Consider the following 17,007-nt stretch of genomic DNA (forward strand, 5'->3'; position numbering starts at 1 on the left):
CTAACTTGTCAGTCTTGGTTTTGTAAACTCATCTGGTGACCTACAAGAGTAAAAAAACCAGACCACTAATTATTTCTCTAAATGTCTAAAAGCACTCAGCTAGGATAGACTGCCAGAGCCATGCAAGAGAGCTGTAAGAAAAGCAGTTCTATGGTCCTGTTATGAAAACTACACTGCAGAAAGTGTGGAAAGCAATGAATGCATTAGTATTTTCAGTTCTGAAATCGCCAAGCAAGAGAGTAGCTTCAAGTTTGATTTAGTTGTGGAGTTAATATATGAAGGTGGACCAGTTATTTCAGGCAGGGCTGTTTGTTGGGGGATGAGAAAGGGATTTCCATGCAGTTTACCTCCGGGCTGAATTGTGTTTTCAAGTTCATGTAATGCTTCGTGATCAAGGATCTCTGAGGAACTGAGACAAGCACTTACACTGCAAGCCGTGTGACAAAAGCTAGATAGGGATTCATCGTGTTCAAAAGCAGGATTAATCCTTACAGCATTTTCTGGATTGCAGCTGCTGAGAGTAGGACCTCTACAATGCAGAACATTTTGGTTTAGATAAGATTTTAAATTGCAAAAGAAACAAAAGGAATATTTTGAAATGTGAAGGAAAAGATTGCGAGCAGCTTACTGCAAATTAGAGTTTCTTTTGCATTTTCTTCTTATCTTAATAATTAAAATGATGAAAAGAAAACCAAGGCTTCCTAAGCCAAGAATCAGAGGTTTAAAAATGAAGGGTTGTGTGGGTTCTGGAGCAAATTTTGCACAGCGCTGTCCTTGGTAAAGCTGGTGTCTACGTACAGGGCATCTAAAATAAGGAAAGGAAGAGAAAAAATGTACAGAACTTCAAGGCAAAAAATAATGAGTATCTTAAACAAAAAGAAAAGAAAATCTGCAATGTAATATGAACTCATTATTTCCACTACAAATAATTATGTGTCTGCATGAAAATAATGTGATTGATGATAGGGAAAGATAATATTTTTACATTTGAGAGTGAGTTTTAAATAAAAAGACACTGACATATTCCTTGCCAACCCACAAATTTTAAGGAAATAATGCATTTTAAATATCTCTGACAAATTTCTAACCCCAAAGGTAACATTTGTAGTTTAGAACTTTAGAAATTCAGGTATGTTTTTAGGCAATGTCTGAACACAACTTTGAAGCTTATATTGTTTCCTGGTGATTTCACTCTGGGGAGTAAGGTCTGAAATAAAAGTTCTACTACAAATAGCAAATTTACTTTCCCCTTTTAAGACAAGGGGAAAGTGAATTTACATGGAGCACAAGGGCTAATTTCAGGCCATAATTTTCTCTCTGACAGTACAAGTTTGCACAAGTTGTCAGTCTGACTGCTGAGAATTGCTCTAATTCACAAAAAATTTCATTTATTACTTTTTAGTACTTTTATAATTCCTCATGATGGTTTGGTTATACCTGTACATTCAGGGTTTTCTGGATGGGGAAAGGGCTATTTTCCTTAGTGCATCAGTCTTGGAGGAGTAGGCCAGACCCCTTGCTACCTCAGCAAAGTTTTGAAGAGGACCTTTCTAGGTCACAGGCTGATTTCCAGTACTAAATGCTGCAGCTGCTGTACTGTGACTCTGAAAGTCAGGCAGTAACTGTGGTGAATTCAATACAATTCCTGTGATGCCCATTGAATAAAATTAATTTTGGTAGTTGCGTTGTTACAGTGAATTATTTGAATAATTTGTCCAGTCCAGTCTTAATTTTTTATGTAAATCCTAAGTAAGGTAAAAGATGTGTTGTTTATCTAGTCAAAGTATTGAGAGAAAATAAATAAATGCGAGAATTGTAACTTGGTTCTTGCTTATACATGGCTGGTCAGCTACTGCTTGCCAGCCTAATATACAGTTTCAAATAATGTTCTGAATTGTTGAGTCTTACAGCAAGAAGAAACTTGATACTTTGGAAAAGAGAGTGAATATGTTCAAGTACTGTGTAGTTCTCAGTATTGACTTAAGGTAATTCCATTTAAAAATCCTTAAGAAATATATTTGCAGTAAGGAAGAGCTGCTAATCTTCAAGTCTTTCCCAGAAATCCCTGAAAGCAGCTTCAGCCTTCATGAGCTTTATTGGGTAGACTGGAATCACAGTCTGTATGAATAAAGATTTCCTTTTTAATATATCTTATAAAAATGTAACTTCTTAAAATGCTACAGTGTAATCAGTAGCAAAACTGTGAATGTGTTATTTCATTTTTCCAAAATGCGTCTGGAAATCTGAAATGAATGCATGCCTTTGTGCGTGTCATCACCGCCAATGATGTTGAGCTTCTAATAAATTTCTGAAGCATCTTTAAAAATAACTCGATCACAATGTTCTGTGTACACTAACAGGCAGAAATGGATTTATCCACCGTGAGACTATTTATACTTCAACAGGGTATTTGCAGCCTGACTTACAGCATCCGAACGCCGAGCTTTGGGCGTATTAGCATGGTTTATGGGGCTGTTAACAGAATGCATCAATCTTTACCTGCAGACAGCTCCCCTTCCTGGCACCAGCTCACACTTGCCGCCGTTGATGCAGAGGTGGGGCTGCAGCTCGCACAGGCTGCGGCAGGGCAGCCCGTCCCGGCTGGCGTAGCCCGGCTTGCAAAGGCAGTCGGCCTCTCGGGTCCACTCGTTCAGCACGCACTCGGAAAACTTGTCACAAGCCATGAATTTGCAGGGGTCTGCCTGATCAGCTGTAAAGGATGGGTAAATCATTAACTGAAGCATTTCTCCAAAGGACCTGCAGGGCTTGTGGTAGCCAGAGAAAACAGCTTGTGTTTACTGGCCTGCCACTTGGGTGGGCCGACAGGAGGATGCTGTCCAGCATGGAAAGACATACAGCCTCTTCCTGTACAGGACACAGCCAGTTCATGTTGACTTCTGCACTGATTTACCCCATCTCTGTTAAGCAGTGAGTTTGTTTTCATCTCACTGACAAGGATTTTCACCCTGTTTTTGCTGTGTGTACTCATATACATACATACTCATGGATCCTGGGCTACAGCCTTATGTGAGAGAAATAATTTCAACTCTAATTATGTGTTCTTAAACACAAAATTTAGGACATGACAGAGGAATGGAATTAGATTATTGAATATTGCACAATACCAAGATCTGCAATGTACAGATACAGCCATATTCCAAAGAATACGCTTACAGGCTTTGTAGTGTTGGGGTTTTGTGTGTGTGTGTGGTTTTATTTGTTTGGGATTTTTTTGTTTGTGCTGTTGTTGCTGTTGTTGTTGTTTTGGGTTTTGGGTTTTTTGTTTGTTTGTTGGTTGGGATTTTTGTTTGTTTTTTTTTTTTTTTTTGGTATGTGCATAAGTTTTGTTTGTGTTGTGGTAAATTGACATTGGGAAGCCTGCTTGGTTTTCTGGTTTGTTTTTTTTTTTTTGTGTTTTCTGTTTTGTTTTGTGTTTTTGTTTGTTTGTTTGTTTTTTAATATTAGTAAGGGATGCCTCTGTGAGATTAAAGGAAAAGGACCCTGATGCTGATGCTTGTGGGAAGGCCCAAATCAGAGGCAGCTGTTACACAAGTCTGCTTCTCCTTTCCCATCCTCTGCCAACCCAGCTTGTACTGATGGGGTGATGAGGAGGAGGGCTGCATCCACCTGTCCTGTCTCATGGAGTCTGTTACCTGGGTATCATGGGGTAAAAACCTTAGAAGCCAAAAGGTGAGAGCAGATCAGAGGGTACAAATCCTGTTCTTGCCATCAAACAGCCCCAGTAAGATGTATGAATCCAGAAAGGAAAACAAAACAAAAAAAGTGGACAAAACTAGGAAAAGAGAGCAGAGAAGGAAATGGTATGAGCTGGGCTCTGTGGCCCTTTATAATTATGTAGTTTAAAGGGAAGGTTTCTACTGGATATTGCAGCTTGTAACTGGGATGAGAGTTTGCTTCTGCAGCCATTCATGCTCTATACACCACTCACTAATACTAATTGAAATGAAAAATGAGAATTGCATTTGTTATAGGAGTGCTGGAAATCTCAGACACACGCTGGGATATGCTTCAGTGGTAGAAATGAATCCATCAGAGCTGTTCACTTATAATCCCTCAATAATTTTATGGCTAATTCCTGGTTTTAATTTTTGACTAGTGTGTTTCAGTGTGCACCATTTCCCTTTGCTATATGCAGTGTGCATGTTGGCTTGATATGTGCTTTGCTCCTGGACTGGGAATGTGAGCACACATAAACTCCAACAAGTACAGCTTGGCTCGAGCATTTGGCTGGGCAGAGTTCTTGTGATAGTATTTCATCTTCCTTTCATCTTCCTTATGCACATACATGCATACTTTGTTATATTTTCTGTTTCCACAGAAATTAATTATTAATTATTTTAAAAAATCAATTATAAAAATGAATTATTAGTTATTAATTATTAATTACTAATTAAATATTTGTGCAGGTATTTTGAAAAGTCCTTCTTTACGGTATTATTTATGGCCAGTGCAGTCAGCCCTTTGCAGCTGCTGACTCTTGATGTTGATTTTGGACTGTCAGCTCCCATCCATGTTTCACTTTGGTTGAACATTATTACCACTAGATGGCTCTCAGTTTCACAATAAAGAGGAATTTGCTTATATTGCCTTAACTTGATACACAGGTTGGGTTTATTTTTTTGGTTTGTTTTCTGAAATTAAAACGCATCTGGCTTTGACACACCTGTACTGGAATATACTGGCTTTGTAAACACAACTTCTTCTATTTTGACTCTATAGGCTACTTTATAAACTATATATGCTACTATATATTAGTTAATAAGCTTATAAGCCTTGAAAAAACAGCTCTTTCCACAAACTCTCTGTAATGAATTCTCTGTTTTCTTGAATTAATGTTGAAATACCATATCAATAAAGCATATCAGATGAAGATGAAAGATTTAAAATTTTTTCTAAATTTGTATTTTAGCATCTTTCTTATTTTAATTTTTATTTAATTAAAATTTATTATTAAAGCAGAGAACATATGGCAGCCCAAATTTCACTCTTTATAATTAATTAATTTGATACTTTATTCATCAAATATCAGGTTTATTTGATGGGTAGAATACCGTGATTTTGTTAGCTTTCTTTACCACTAGCTACCTATGCTTTTAGTGGCCATAAAGTCATATATAAAATAAAAACTGGTTAGAAACCGAATTGTAAATGGATTTTTCTTCCAGAATTGTCATAGATCTGTACATAAAAAGACAGCTTAACCAAAACTCCTTGAGGGATCTGCATACTTTTGCTATTGTTCTTCTCCATGGCAATGAAATTAAATTAAACCCTGAAATAATTACCAGAACCTGAAAATAGATTCAGGCTTCAATTTTATAAAATAGTGTAGTTTTTGAAAACACTAAGTTCTTGACGTAAGAATAGTGTCCAGATGTGTAGTTACTGACTTCCTACTGCTTAGCAAAGACTACAAACTTATTTGAAAGATATAAATCCAGAGGGTATCTAGAATTACAAATCTATGGAGTACTACATAAAGTCATGCCCAATTCGTGAGTGTCTGCAGAATCCAATTATTCCTACACATTGTCTCCTTTTGATTTGAATGCTGTATCCCTTTAAAAAAAGATCTAACGATGCTCTAAACCATGGTTTGCTCAAAACATTGCAATACTCATCAGAAATTGTGTTTCCATACTCCAATGCAAGACCTGCATGTCAAACCTGCAAACTGCACATGAGCATTTCTTATACCTGTCTTCCCCCAGTACTTGTTCTAGACATCACTCTGTCTCTGAGAAGCAGCTGGTGAACATGCATAGCCCGACAGCTCCACCCAGCTTTTCATTACAGTAAGAAAATACATCTGCAGAGAATTTGCAACATCTTTTTTCATCTTTTTACCCCCATCACTGGGAGGATATTGCTATATATGTGCTTGTTTCCAACACAGTCATACTTCTGAAGCTGTGACAGTCTGAAAAAAGATTGTCTGGTTAGTTTTGATTTAGCACATACATTAGTAATGCAATCTTACCTGGCTCAATATCCAGGGAATAGCTGTCAATCTCCAAATTGAGATGCTGGGCTGCAGCATCACAGAAATCTTCCAAAACACAGTGTACTGCTTCTGTGATATTGTATGGCACTGTCTTGGCAAATTTCATTTTGCTGTTCACAATCACACTTCCGTTCCTGAAGTTGAGAATTTCCAAGTGCTTAAAACCTGTAAGGTTGGACTGAAGGTATGGAAGTAACTGCAAAACAGAAATTTGCCTTTATTTTAACTTACTGTCAGTGTCTACCTGCTATTAATTTCTCTTCTAGTCATTTTTCATAATCAAGTACACACATCACAGATTTATTTCCCCGAGTTTAATACAATAGTTAAGCTCCATGAACAAATTAACTTTTCTGTTTAGCAGTATCTTCTTCTGGATTTCTGCTCTTTTCTCAATAATGTATTGAGATGGATGGGCAGCAATTTCCCCTGCAATGAAATGCATAGCTGGGAAGTTTATTCATCTGGAAGAGAATAAAATTACCTCACTCAAAAGCCAACTTTAATTATATTCAAACATTCAATCCAGGCAGGTTAGGGCATAGTATAATAGGCATGTTAAAGCTGAGCTGACCTGTGCCCTATTGTACCAACAGAGAAAATCCATATCTAATCACAGTCTATGCTATGATATATTTTTAGAAACCTATTTTTAAATGCAGCAAGCAGACACAAGTCTCAGATATAATCAGCACTGCTATACTGTTGACGTGGATCTAAGAAAAAGCCAAATAAATTACATGCTAGTCATATATCTGGGTTCTCTTGATCACGTAAAATCTTTCATCACTGACTTCATAAACTCTGTCTTCAGACTCTAGGAGCATCCCAGGGTTATGGATCCTTTCAAATACAGCTTATCAGACTGAACTGTAGTTGGGTTTAGCAATGTTAAAATACTGTGCACTTCAGTGTATCCCTTTAAACCGCACCCAGCTCCCACACACGCCGCTCGAGTTGATTTTCACCCACCAACTGCATGAACTGCTGCTCCAGCGCTTTGTACTCCGTCGAGCTCCTGTTGAAGAGGTCGTCAGAGAAGTGCATGTTGGTTACCCTCAGGCTGAAGAAAACCACCAGCTCTTTGCCTTTGGCCGCAGTGGTCATGGAGCTGGTGGTGACATACTTGAGCACGGGGGCCGGGGTGGTCTCTGCAGGCTCCGTGCTCAGCACTGGGATGTAGCCGCTGCCCTGCTCGCCCTCGTCCAGCGCGGCCGTGCCCTCGGCGCCGGTGCGGTCCAGCTCGGCAGCGATGTCCTGCACGCCCAGCCCGGGGCCGGCCGCCGAGGAGCCTGGCAACTCAAGGGACTGCTCGATGATCTCAGAGGGGCTGTAGGACGGGCTGGTGGCTGCGGGCAGCGGGGCTATTGGTGGCAGCACATCGGTAATGACAGCTCCGGGCTGCACGGTAGAGATGTCACTTGGAGCAGTAAAGAAAGGCAACCCTTCATAGGTGCTGGCTGTAACAAAAATGTCATCACCTGATGATTCTGGTTCTTCCATGATCTTAACTGCTGTAGGAAAACACGATAAAACCAAATTAGCTATGCTGAAAAGAAAGCATAAAAAGCATCAAGCATGGAAAAAAGTGTATATGGTATTTCCACTGAACAATAAGTTTAACTTTATCTAAATAGGAAAAGGTTAACACCATCACCAAGAAGGTCTACTGGAACAAGATACCTTATACACATGTTTGAGTGATGGGTTTTTGCTGGTTCTATGTTTAATAGTTATGCTTGGCAGGTCTTTTCTGAACCTCTAAAGCACATTCTTGTTCTGAAGGTACATAATCACACTGTCAGTTTATATTTTCTGAAAGGGGAGATTGGAGCTTTGAGCTCTCTGCTTGGAACACTCGTATGCCAGAGTCATTCTGCTTCCCTCTGTGAAAAGTTAAAGCTATTATTTGCCAGTAATCATAAAATGTGATTACAAAAACAATACAGCCCTTCTAGATGCAAACTGTGTCAATTTATCCAAAAGCCAACAGCAGCAATGAAAAAATATTCAAACCTTAAGAAGCCATCTACTGCACCTGAAGCAGAATTTTTATGATATTCCCATCGGGGCGTGGCATGGATCTAGGATATGTGATAACTGTGGCTGAAATCCAAATCTAAAGTGTCAGGAATGTGACTGTCTGAATTTGGCTTGCAGCTACCTGGCCACAATGATTTCACAATAAATGGCATCCTCCACCAAGCCACCTGCCCAGACTGGTGCCTTTGTCCCTTTCCAGTGCTATACCATTCTTCACATGGAACTTTTAGCAGCCTCCTCCAGGCAAAAACACTTTTCAGCAGTAAGAAAAGATATTTTTCTCCCACTGATCCACTCTTTCTTTCCCTACATGCTAATTTCCTCCCAGTGGCCAATAAAAATATGAAAGGAGGGCAAAGTTTTGCCTTGGGAATATCCTTGCCTGAATGAGGAGGCAATTGTCCTGCCACCTCATTTCAATAAAAGCTCCAGATGCTCTTCTCTTGCCATGTCCTCATGTTTCTTGTATGATTAAGGATATGGACAGATTAGAAAAGCAAAGCCTAGTGATGTTCTCTGTTTACAAAGCTCTTGCTATTACTTGTTATGCTGATAAGGAGTGAGAGTCATTTATCAGTTAAGAGAACTCAGAACAGCTTTGCTAGCATTAGTGCCTGAGGCATTAATGCAGGATGATCTACTGATGGGATGAGCCTGCAGCTCCACAGACATCTCAGCATGAGAGCACACACTCCAGCACACACCATTGTGATGGCATTTTTTAGGCAGATACAGAAAGATAACTACAGGAGAAAGATGTACTGAAGTGGCTTTGAAATTGCAGCAAATTTGAAGCAGAAATACACAGCCATATATATATTGCATGCCTGGCATATATCTGTGTATATATATATATATAGATATACACATATGGTCTATACATAGACTATAAAGGTCTTCTGGCATCCTCTTATTACAAGCAAAGTAACTTAAAAGGCCTTGAGGGCATGCCAAGATGATCTCTGAGCATGTATCACCTGTTTTCATAAGCTGCCAGTTCTTAGCAATCGCTGTGTCTCCAGCTGAAAGAGAAGACAGCAGTGACCCAACAGTTTGTGTTGGTTCCTGTCAATAAATGGGCTCACAGCAAGGGCTGCTGGGCACAGCACCAGTGCCAAACCCAGGGATCCCTGACCTGCTCTTGCTCTAACAGGTGTTGTTACTGCTGCAAGACTTGCCTAGACAAGGGACATGTTGAAATCAGCGGTACAATGATTTGCAGCTGGTTTTACCGAGATTTTCCTCTGACTACACAAGGCTTCAATAAAATTAAATCCTAAGACGTTAGGAGCTATGGATGGAACAGAGAGGACCCAGAGACATTTCATAGAATCAAAGAATAGTTTGGGTTGGAAAGGAACCTAAAGATTATCTAGTCTAGCCCCCCTGCCATGGGGAGGTACACCTTCCACTACACCAGCTTGCTCAAGGCTACATCCCACCTGCTCTTGAGCTTCCAGGGATGTAGCATTCACAACTTGCCTGGGTAACTTGTTCCAGTTCCTCACCACCCTCACAGTAAAGAATTTCTTCCTAATATCTAACCTAAATCTACATTCTTTCTGTTTAGAGCCATTCTCCCTTGTCCTGTGTCCACATGGCTTTGTAAAAGCTCCCTGTCCAACTTTCTTGAGCACCTCCTTTAGGTACTGGAATGCACAGTAGGGCTCTCCCCAGAGCTTTCTCTTCTATAGGCTCAACAAGCCCAGCTCTGTCATCCTGTCTCCATTGGAGAGGGGCTCCTGCCCTCTGACCATCTTCATGGCCCTCCTCTGCACTCCATGGCCTTTTTTGTGCTGGGGGAGCCAGAGCTGAACAGAGTACTCCAGGTGGGTTGTGCAAGAGGGAATTAAGAACTGAATTACCTCCCTTGACCTGCTAGTCAGTGAAAAGAAAATCAAAATCCCAACTCTTTGCATTTAAAATGTTGGGTTTATATATAACATCAATATATATTGATTTTCAGACTAGATGTAGAGAAAACACCTTTTTTATTATGAGATTGGTGAAACACTGGAACATGCTGCCCAGAGAGGTGGTGGATGCTGCATCCCTGGAAATGTTGAAGGTCAGATTGCATGGGACTCTGAGCAACCTAATCTAGCTGAAGATGCTCCTGTTTATTGTAAAGGGGTTCAATTAGATGGCCTTGAAAGGTCTCTCCCAATCAAACTTATTCTATGAATCTGTGAATCCATATGCATATAAAAATATGTATAAAATTTTGCAACAGAACACAAAATTCACTTACATTGTTCATCACAAAGGAATTATTTCTAAAAACTTCACCAATTTGCTTTCTAGATGAGATTTTCACATCAGAAGACAATTATGTTATGAAACCTCTACAAGTACAAACTCAGAACATTTAGACACTCAGTCTCAGCATATTTCATTTCAGCATAAAGTTTAGTCTACAGAACTATCATTCAGGTGTAGGGAATCCACAGATGGCACAAAAAAAGTCAATGAAATCAAATATACTCCCAGAGTAACCACATTGAAGGTTAAACAATACAATGGAATTAAAAGCTGATGTCTGCAATAAAAACTGCAACTCCAATTTCAGCCACCTCTTATCCTCCCACAAAGTTGTTCACTGAACTCCCTAGACTTTTTTTTTTTGTACTGCATAGGCAAGGCAGGCCAGTATTGTACCAAGAGTGTTATAACAAAAATTAAACACCCCTTGGCAAAGATGTGAAAACACTAAATTAAGAGGCAATTTCCTGTGCCCATGCTATATTAAATCTTTGTAAAAGGAGTTGTCCATGTAGGCATTTATTCCCTGCTGAGGGAATGAAATACATAGATTTGACTTACCAGAAAAAAAATCAACTTCCATTTCAACAACTTTATTTTAGGTATCTAATTTGTTGGTCCTCTTTTTTTTTTAAATGAGGGAAACCCTTCTAACTGACCATGAATAAGGAGTAATTGTTAAGGAAAGGTCAAATTGTCATGAGACATTTTCCTAGTGGGTTTGCATTAATGAGCAGGCCCAGAATGTTATATTTTAAGAGGTCCTGGCATTTCCTTTCATTCATGAGCATTGACACATTTCCCAAGTCCGCTGGTGAGTATTCTGTACATGTTCTGTACATGAAAGTTACAGTGCTACAATGTCTATGCATATATTTGCATACTTGCTGGCTGAAAGAAATAACCAAAGAAGGGAAAAGAGCGCAGTTAAGAGATGGGTTCATAATACAGAGTAAGAATCACCTTGTGAGCACCTGCTAATGCCAATACCAGATGGATACAGAAGGTAGCTGCATTCAAATTTACATATTTTGTTGGTGCCTGAAATGTCACTAAATCCCTGGACACAGGACTGCTGTGTACAGACAAAGTGCTGAATTTATGTTTGACCCAAGTAATATGAGGATTATGGGAATTAAGAGAAGAGGATCGTTAACCTAATGTGTCACAATGATTGTCTCCCAACACATGATTACTGATTACATTCATCTTTCTAACTGCAAAGCCAAGCCAAAAGAGCCCCAATGATCTCAGGCTGTCATTCTGTCTCTGTTTGGACCCTCCAGAAGCGAGGTTCAGCGTGCATTAAAACCATAGAATTCTTTCCCCCCTGAACTCCAGAGAACCTGAGTTCTGGTGTGGGAATGAACACCATCTCTTCTCCATCCTCCAGTCCTAAAAACACTTTTCTCTATTAACCTTTTTCCTTAGCATCCCCACTGGAGCTCTTGACTAGTCTAACTTTTCATAGGACAGCCTGGGAGTGCAGCTCTAGCTCTGCTACTCACTCCATTACTGTGGTGTTCTGGGTAACTTATAGAAGCTTTCATCTTATTTTAAAAATTTCTGTACCTTGCAGTTGTGCTTCATTATCAATGTTCTCAGCATCAAAGATAAATGTCATTCTCACATGATGTCACAAGAAGAGTATTTTCTATCTTAATAAAATACTGCTTAGTAATGGTAATCTTCTCTCATTATTCTCAGGACTATTTACTTCTACCTGACACTGAAAACTTATAGAGTAAGATAAAATTTTTGAAATCAAGACCTGAAAATTTAAACCACTACAGAATTCAGGGCATTGAGCAACCCAAGCTTATTAATCCTGTCTATGTTTGTTGTGAAGGAAGGATGATTCTTTAGCTATCCACAGGGGTATCAAGGCCAAACTTCTGTTCAGTTCCAGACAGCCCTGTCTTACTGACTTTCCTGCTTAGCTGAGTAATTTGTGAAGGGCCATGGACTGATTTAGGATGTGTTATGATATTGCCTTCATCTCATTGGGATCTTCACCATGAATTCTTTTTGGGAGGTCAACAGTATTATTTACTTCTGCAATGACTGAAGAAATAAAAAGCAAAGAACTCTTCACTTGTTCCATTGCATAAAGATTAAGAGCAAGCCATTAAGAAAAAAGCCAAGACCTCACTGCTTTTATTGCTCTGCAACTTTTCCCTCACAGTAGCCAAGTCTGCCTGAGAGCAGCAGAATGATACAACTCACTAAAGTCTGACTGTCCATAAACGTTTCACTGGTGCAAGCCAGCCAGTCTTACTCAACTCACACAGAATTTTCAGTACAGCTAAAGAATTCTCTTTATGCAAGTCCTGAAGGTCAGTATTTTGATTGCTCCCTCTGTCCTTGGGAAATGGAAGCTCCCCTAGACTTTATGGAAGTTAGTCTGTTGCAGAAGGGAGTCACATCTCCTTTTAACAATTTCATATTTGGTCTCTGTACCAGTACGAGCCCTCTGAAATACCAGTTTCTTGTGGGATTAAAAATTCATTCTTTCTTTGATTATCATTTTCACATGCATTGGCCATAGCATGGCTGAAATTAGTAATTCAGCTTGCCGTTTTATAAATATATTTATAGAAATAATTATCTGTTTTATAAAGAACTTCTGTCACTTCAATTAAAAGTGTTTTGAAAAAGACTCTGTAAAGTTTTGTAACAATGAAATATATACAATTAATATTTTAAAAAAATTGACTTCAAGTCAATTTAAGTACAGTAGGTGGAGATACAACAGATAACAATTAACTGAGCAATCTTACTTTATAGACCTGTTGAATTCATATGCTGAGAAACCTGATGTTGAACCTTAATGACTGTCTGGCATTCTCATGTTTCAGCAGTTTTAGAGGATTAAGAATTCCCAAAACGCAGACATAATTTAAACTATACAGAAATAGCTGCTGCCTAAAGCATATCCAAAATTCTGAGTAAAAAATAAGAATATTATACAGAAAGTTGAGATGCATAATCAGATACCTTGTATGGACAGCAGGTCAGTGGTAGGTTATTTCCATAATGTGACAAGTCACTTTCACCCTTTTACCTCTTCTGCTACTGAGATTGCCAGATAAAATTACATACTAGTGCTCAAGCACTCTGAAAGTCAGTTTTCTGAGTAAAGTCCTTGTTTAAAATTATACAGCCAAGAATAACATGCTCTTGTGAAGTAAGGGGATTTGTAAGCACCTTTACATAAAAACATGTCAAAAATGCCAGGGATACCATGGCTGTTTTGTGTTGTAAGATATTTCGTATTGAAGTTCTGCACTGTTTGCTACCACAGTAATATAATATTAAAATATATATTAAACAAGAAAGGTGCCTTGCTAATCTTGGAAGCAAACCCCAGCAGCAGTGAATTCGCAAAGAGAAATGCCATTCTACAAAGGAATAGAATCAAAACCAAATAAGAAAAAACTTGCTTAAAACAGTATCTTCAGGAGGATTTAACATCTCTTGTTCCTATTGTTGAATGTTCTCAATCAAATTTGAAAAACTTCTTCCATGAATTTAAAATATCTATGAGATCTATGTGAAAACAGCCTGGGTCTTACAAACACCTGGAAAAAAAAGCGACATTCATCTAAATGTTGCAAACACTGCTGCATGACACTGTAACAGTTTTAGAGCACCCCAAATGGAAAACCTGGAATACTTTTCTGATTTACTTTATTTTGGATTGTTTGGAAACAAAATCCGGCAAGTTACAATGCTTATCCTTCAGAACTTAAAGCGCTCTCCAAATTTCTGCCCATTTTCTCTATTTTTCTCAACTGTGCAACAGGAAAAACTCAGAGCAAATTTTTGCAGAGGATGGGACCATCAGACAGTTTTGTGGTAGCAAAGTTTATTAGTTTACAAAACGGTAAAACCAAAAAATACCAAAATAGAAGTTGCATGATACAATTCAAGTAATGTGTTGACCAAGGACCTAAAACAGAAAAGAAAAAGATGAAATTAGAAAGTTAAAACCAGTGATTCTATTAAAATTTCATCATCAGATGAGCACTTTAAGACTAGACAAGAAAAATGAAAACAGTGAACATAGCTTTTTCAACCCTTTTACTATGTAGCCACTTGTATGAGGAAACAGTTCATGGAATGAAAGTTCGAGAATGAGGAGTGTTTTGGTCTTCTAAACTGTGCCTTGGATGTATGTAGCATGATTTTTCTCCAAGTTTTGAATTGGATAATGTAACTCTGTGAGGGATAGAAGGAGATATTGCAGAGGGAAGAACCTTCTGGCTTTATGTTTCATGGTAGGAATACATTTCAGTCCTACTGATATTGAAAAGGATTTTGGGCCAGATGCCTTAGTGCAGACTTGGCTTGTTAACCACACCCATCGTGCTTGGATTGTGGACTGAACATCCCAGACCAGCCAGGGCACTCTTGTCAGGGGACAGGCAGGGTGCTGAATGCTAAACCCACAGTGCAGCACAATTTTCCTTACAGCCATTGGCCCCAGAAGTCTTATGCCATGAGCTAGTTTTTCAAAAAACAACAGTTAAATTAATATTTGGGATTCTTATCACATGAAATGACTGGATTAAGGTACATGAGTTTCATTTAACTTCTCCAACTGTTGTTGAGTAGCAGTGACGATACAAAGATCAAACCTTGTTACTCTGCTCATAGAACTTACAGGTACATTGGGAAACTAAAAAAAGAAAAAAATAACTAGTGAGCTGTCCATAAAATACTCTATTCACTCCCCCTGAAAGAACTACTAAGTATTACAAACAATAACCTTCTTGCCATAGTTTTTAAAGGAATTGTTAATGACAGGGCGAAACCTCCTTTTAACCAGCAGGGAAAAAAAAAAAAGAAACCATTATTTTTTGTAACTGCAGCTGATGCCCACTCTATTCTCTTCTCCCCTGCCTCGTATCACCATTAAAATCACCTGCCTTGATGCTTTCAGGCATGCATTCTCCTCAAGTCACACTACTTTTTTGTTTTATTATTATTATTCAAGCTTTGCAGTATCATGTAGGCATATTGTGAATTTCTTCAAGATTTATTCAGCATAATTTTGATTTTTATTGTTTCACTTTGAAGTGTCAGTGTCTGATTCTGAAATGGTGAAGAAGGTACTGGGATATCTGGGTGTAGATAGAGGTGGTATAGAATAGGGATGAGAATGGAACTTTGAGCTTATTTTAATTATTGAAGACAAGTTTAAACAGGGCTTCAGCCACTGCTCTAGGCTACATATACATTTAAGAGAAAGAACTTAAATGTGTTAAAATATTTTCCCAACTTAATTTCTATCAATCTCTAGAAAGATAAATTAAAACTATGGCAATTGTAATGGAAAAATGGACTTTAGGAACTGAAATCCTCAGCTATGAAGATGCCATTCATGAATAATACTTTTTGTTTTTTCAGTCAACCCCAGCAGGCTTTTCTGTGCCAGCAATTCCCTGCTCCAACTCTGCTTGAAAGCCCATTATTCCAAACTGCATGACAATAAAGATGGTTATTAAGGAATGTTTGCCCCTCTATAAAATTTTGACTGTAAAACTCTGTTATTGGCACCACTATTCTACAAATATTGTATACTAGAATAATTTAGTTTTAAAAAGTCTACCAACTGGGGAAGAATGAAAGAGAAGGCCAAACATGTAAATACAGTAAAATGAAGAAGAAATGCAATATTTTGCATCCAGGCTTGGTTTAATCGTGTTCTTACTGATGCATGTAATGATCATACTGTTCTACAGAATGAAAGTGAAATTTCTGTGTCCTTCTAATTTACACCTGGATGTCATTGCTTGAAATTGAGTTTCATTTTTTTCCTCCACAGAACTTTATAGAAAGTTTAATTGAGAAAGAAATGTTAAGGACTTATGGGAGAAAAATTGCATGTTATCTTCAACCTAAAGTCAGAAATTACTTGCATTTGCAATTAAAACAAAAAAGTCTATGACACCCCTGACAGGAGTTTAAGTTGTAAGTATTCATAAGCACGAACCACATTAAATTTAATACAAACATTACTGCAAATATGCCCCATTTAAGATTGTATGTATTTTTGTTTGTTAGTTTTAAACACTATAGTGTTTTTAAAACACTAGCAGCTTAAATTGATACTAGCATCAGTGCTATCTATGTAAGGCATCTCAAGGTGGCTGAGAAGATCAAAGCTGGAGGGCCAGGCCCTGTCTCTAGACAGAGATACAAAATTCCATTGAGATATGGAGCAGATGATGGAGCAGAGATTATTCAGAGCACCCAAGTTACAACTTGTTCATAACAGTCCAATGTAGGTGGCATGAGTTTTTCTCTAACAAAGAACAGACTAAAAAAATTTCCAGTCTGAGGTCAAGTGGACTCTCCTATGCTGGAGAATATTGAATTCATCAAAGAGAGAAGATTAATAATTTAGAAAGTTTTAGTACCATTTGGTCATAACACAATTTTTTTTCAAACCCAGCATTTCTAGCAAGACCAAGGATTTTTAATAAGTGAGGGAAATGCATTATTTAGGGCATGTTAGTCTCAGCAGTGCCACTTTGCCTAATCTTTGTTCCAAATGGACTACATGACACGTAAAGTTCATTAGTTTCATTCATTTATGACATGACAAATGTTAACCTTACACTCCCAGCACAGAAGTCTCTATTATTTGTTTTAAAAGAATCTTCTGATTA

At 38.3% G+C, this 17,007-nt stretch overlaps 1 protein-coding gene across 1 annotated transcript in view; it reads right to left on the reverse strand.

Moving 5' to 3' along the window:
* IMPG1 (interphotoreceptor matrix proteoglycan 1) overlaps positions 1-17,007 on the reverse strand; it is a gene marked incomplete at both ends in the record, with an annotated part of 51,846 nt that continues 34,839 nt past the window's right edge. Inside the window, 4 exons of the mRNA XM_084201756.1 lie at positions 1-40; positions 2,500-2,710; positions 6,002-6,221; positions 6,998-7,539. Of these exons, the coding sequence (XP_084057882.1) occupies positions 1-40; positions 2,500-2,710; positions 6,002-6,221; positions 6,998-7,539 (1,013 nt within the window). The remainder of the gene's footprint in view (positions 41-2,499; positions 2,711-6,001; positions 6,222-6,997; positions 7,540-17,007) is intronic.

The sequence above is a fragment of the Fringilla coelebs genome (genome assembly GCF_963513975.1).
Source record: "Fringilla coelebs genome assembly, chromosome: 3".
Classification (NCBI taxonomy): Eukaryota; Metazoa; Chordata; class Aves; order Passeriformes; family Fringillidae; genus Fringilla; species Fringilla coelebs.